General features: G+C 42.6%; 1 protein-coding gene across 2 annotated transcripts; it reads right to left on the bottom strand.

Moving 5' to 3' along the window:
• Window positions 1-1,068: 1,068 nt before the first annotated feature.
• Window positions 1,069-2,829, bottom strand: LOC103722839 (glucan endo-1,3-beta-glucosidase-like). 2 transcript variants are annotated; one of them, XM_088702833.2, is made up of 3 exons: window positions 2,690-2,827; window positions 2,406-2,446; window positions 1,069-2,274 (listed from the first exon to the last, which is right to left on the bottom strand). In XM_088702833.2, exon 3 carries the CDS (start codon window positions 2,174-2,176, stop codon window positions 1,322-1,324), a length of 855 nt encoding a protein of 284 aa, XP_088558959.1. In that variant the 5' UTR covers window positions 2,177-2,274; window positions 2,406-2,446; window positions 2,690-2,827; the 3' UTR covers window positions 1,069-1,321. The 2 variants fall into 2 exon arrangements, with proteins under 2 accessions (XP_088558959.1, XP_038972890.1); XM_039116962.3 differs by lacking the exon at window positions 2,406-2,446 and having other exon boundaries at window positions 1,070-2,274; window positions 2,690-2,829.
• Between the last annotated feature and the right edge of the window lie 850 nt (window positions 2,830-3,679).

The following is a 3,679-nucleotide window of genomic DNA, read 5'->3' as shown; positions in this document are numbered from 1 at the left end:
TCATGAACTGTTATGTACTGTACTATTGGGAGTTTGTTCATGACTTGAGTTGGAAAATTGATTTGTTGATTTTTAAAATCCGCGTGACTATAGTCTAGGCCCCGCCAATGGGATGATACGTTGGCCCTGTCGACTTGTACTGAGGAACTAGTTCCGACACCGCGACCACCGGTGATAGAATAGTGGCGGCACAGGGGTGCGTTTTGCTCTTCGGAGCAGCTCGGTGGAGCGTGAGTTTGGCACCAGGGGGTGCGGCACAGTGGTGCGTTGGCTCAGTGGAGCGGCTCTTCGGAGAGTTGTATTGGCACTTCGGTGTAACCATGCCACTGGGTGATGTGGCCGTAGTCATGCGGTTGAGTTATTTTGAGTCTTGGATCAGGTTTACGGATTATCGTGTGGATTTTTGGATTCCTGAGTTTAGTTGTTTTTATATATATGACGACATGTTATATGATGACTTTACTGCATGATGTTGCCTACTGAGCTGTTAGCTCACTCCTATTATTTACATTTTTGCAGGTGATGACATATGATTGTAGGGATTACGGGATGGAGAGATCATGATGTAGTTAGCTAGTAGATATGGATTTTCTTTTGTCTTATGTATATATGTGGACATTTGATATGAAAACTGGAATTTATCTTTGTTTAGTTATTGATGTTGAATCTGATTTATCTGCCTTGCGTGCCTGCGGGGTCCGCCCTGTAGGTGCGCGGCGTCTGCTCGCGCCCCGGGCCCCGGGTTCGGGGCGTGACAGCCTGGTTCTGAATATTTTTAAGATCCTGATCAGACAACTAGCTGACCTCGTCCTGCCACAAAGAATAGTTGGTTTCTTTGTCTGGTAAATGAAAAATTGATAGATGAGGGACAGAAATATTAACTTTTTTTTTTTTTACTTGATTTGACCTTGGTACCAAGGGGCAAGCTCACTGTTTGTGAGTGAATGAATGCAGAGATGAGAACGGTTGAAGAAGCAAAGCTACTAGATGATCTTGCTATGATATTGTAGGGTCTTACAATTCACAGCTCTCTTATCAGCATACCGTGTGGGGAGAGGTGTTGGATTTGAATCCTCACAAGAATTTGCATAGGTGGCAAATGATGGCCTAATACAAAAAATCAAACATTTCAATAAAATGTATGATTTCAAAATAACTCACATGAAGATATATTTGTTCATGAAAACTTCCAAGCACATGAACTTTATTTAACATGGATTATTTCAAGTACACATGTTCAAGAAGAAAAGCCCAGACAGTCCGGTGCTTCCAATGGTTTATTTTAGGTGTTACTCTTGATATATAGTTCTCGATCGCATTTTCAAGTGAAGTTGATAGGGTAGACTGGCTGCTTATCTGGGTAGAACAGCCCAAAGTTCTGCTCTGCACCTTGTGGCTTCTGGTTCTCATTAAACATCTCAAATATGTAGGCCTCTATAGCCTTTCCAGGTCTCCTTGGTGTGCCTTGGCCAACATGGTTGATCAAATTTTGATTATATGTTCTTGCATTGTCAACAGTTGCACCAAAACCATCAGCCGACGGCCAACCACTCTCCGACACGACGATCGGCACATTAGACCCTCCTAGCTTCTCCAAAGCCACATAAAGTGCATCCATTATGGTATCAAAGAGGTTCTGATAGCTATATTGTCCATCTTCTATGACAGTCTCTGTGGAAGTAAACAAGGCATACTTGGTCCCGATGTGGTTCGGATCGCCGATATAATGTCTGTAGGTGTACAAGTTTACTAGGAGTGGGGCTCCATTGCTAGCCAAAAATTGAACGATTGGTTCTAAGTATGTTGATGCACCAGAAGAGAGTCTACTAGATGAGGGGGGAGAGTATTGCTCAAGGACCTCACGCCCGGTGGCAATTGAAGTAGTCACTTTGATTTGGTTTGATAGGCCGGCTGAGGACAAAGCAGAGTGGATGTTTTTCATGGCAGGGAGCACATACTGAGCTTGATCTCCGGGGATCACTTGATTACCAACTGCAATGTATTTAAATGAAACATCAGGGAAGCAGGCCTTCACATTTTTCTGCACCCAGTCATTGGCTGCTGATGGGCTAGAAGCTAATGATTGTAGATCAGCGTTGGGGACATCTAACATGAGTTGAATGTTGGAACCCTTGAGGGCCTGGAGAACAGCTTGATTTGGATCATAAAGTCTCATTGCTTGGATGTTCTTAGACTTGTACAGATCCACTACTTCATTCGGTGGTGGCAGGTTGTTTCCTTGAGTTCCATAAGCGACTCCAATGGGTTGTGCTCCTGAAACGCAACAAGTTTGTGCTTTTACTTATATATATTTGGACACAATTAAGCTAAAACTTTAAAACCATCTACTTAATGAAAGCGGAAAGAGGTGTATAACCCAAACGAAAGTTGGAGAACGCCACTACCATTTTTGTCACAATAAAACTTGTACTGTGATGAACATACTCTGCAAAACGAGGCAAGAACGGTGTAGGGTACGTAAATTGGCTAGTTAAGTGGCTCAATCTAGGCTGCATACATATACATATACATATACATATACATACATGCACATACATATGTATAAATACATACATACATACATACATATATATATATATATATATATATATATATATATATATATAGAGAGAGAGAGAGAGAGAGAGAGAGAGAGAGAGAGAGAGAGAGAGAGAGAGAGAGAGATTACTTGATGGGGTTGCTATGAGGACTCCAAAGATTAATGCAACGGCAGCCATTAAAACAATACTTTGGTATGCCATGGAGAATAGCTCTAGTAGATCTATCACTAGAATACCTCAGGCTTGATACGCATCTACCGGAGCCCACCATCTTATATAGAGGTGCTGAGGCTAGCTCCACCGTCCTCCTCTATAATGGTCTTGAAAATTTTGGTTCCTTGTAAGCGGCGACGTGTCGATGTCTAACCACTAAAACGACAACCTTGCATGCATGGCTGGTTTTGTTGTTCTCTAGAAATAATTTTGGAGTGAATCTAAATTTTGCATGAAATAGTCATACTTTTCGTTTGCGTTCACACACTTTTGTTGGTTTATTGGAGGGATCCAAGATATTAAATTGTTATATTTGAGGATAGACATAAGCCATCCTTCATTCCCTAGTGCATTCTTTTGTCCTTGGTGCACAGCTTTTGAGCAAATGAGAATTGGTGTCACCTCGCATGTCCAGCTTAATCTAAAAGTTATTCACACTATTGCAATAAAACTAATCTCAGTTGATTTTTTAAATTTTTCTTGCAATATGGACAAGGGATCTAGATGACAAAACCAGTGGATAAGCATGCCAAAGGTGGACATAGTCCCTTCCTTTTCTTAGAAAAAAAGGTATACCAGATGTCCTTTTCAAAGTTAGCGTCAATAGACTATGTTGGCCACCTTGAAAGACTCCTTTTTAAAAGGTATCCACCTTGAAAAAAAGGTATATCAGATGTCCTTTCCGATGTGGGAGGAAAGACTCGTTCCAGAGCCTGGGTATATGAGGCGGGTATCTCCTAATCCTGCAGACGCGTTTTGGGTGGAAAACAAAACCGGGAAGGGGTGAAGGACGCTTGCGGGAAGCTCCGGAACCAGACAATATCTGGCAGGGGAGCCTCGTATTCCCCCCTCGTGTGGCCCCCACGTGGGCACTGGGTGCCTCACGTGCTCCGCGCAGGCGGGGG

This window comes from Phoenix dactylifera, chromosome 8 (assembly GCF_051530095.1).
Source record: "Phoenix dactylifera cultivar Ajwa chromosome 8, Ajwa_hap1_PhDact_Kaust_v1.1, whole genome shotgun sequence".
Taxonomy (NCBI): domain Eukaryota; kingdom Viridiplantae; phylum Streptophyta; class Magnoliopsida; order Arecales; family Arecaceae; genus Phoenix; species Phoenix dactylifera.
This window is presented reverse-complemented; position numbering and strand designations above follow the sequence as displayed.

Bases quoted from the DNA above. Each gene is read 5' to 3' on its own strand.
- LOC103722839 (XM_039116962.3), bottom strand. From the start codon at position 2,762: ATGGCATACCAAAGTATTGTTTTAATGGCTGCCGTTGCATTAATCTTT. The intron at 2,275-2,689 runs GTAATCTCTCTC...GTTGCGTTTCAG, and splicing joins CCTCATAGCAACCCCATCAA to GAGCACAACCCATTGGAGTC.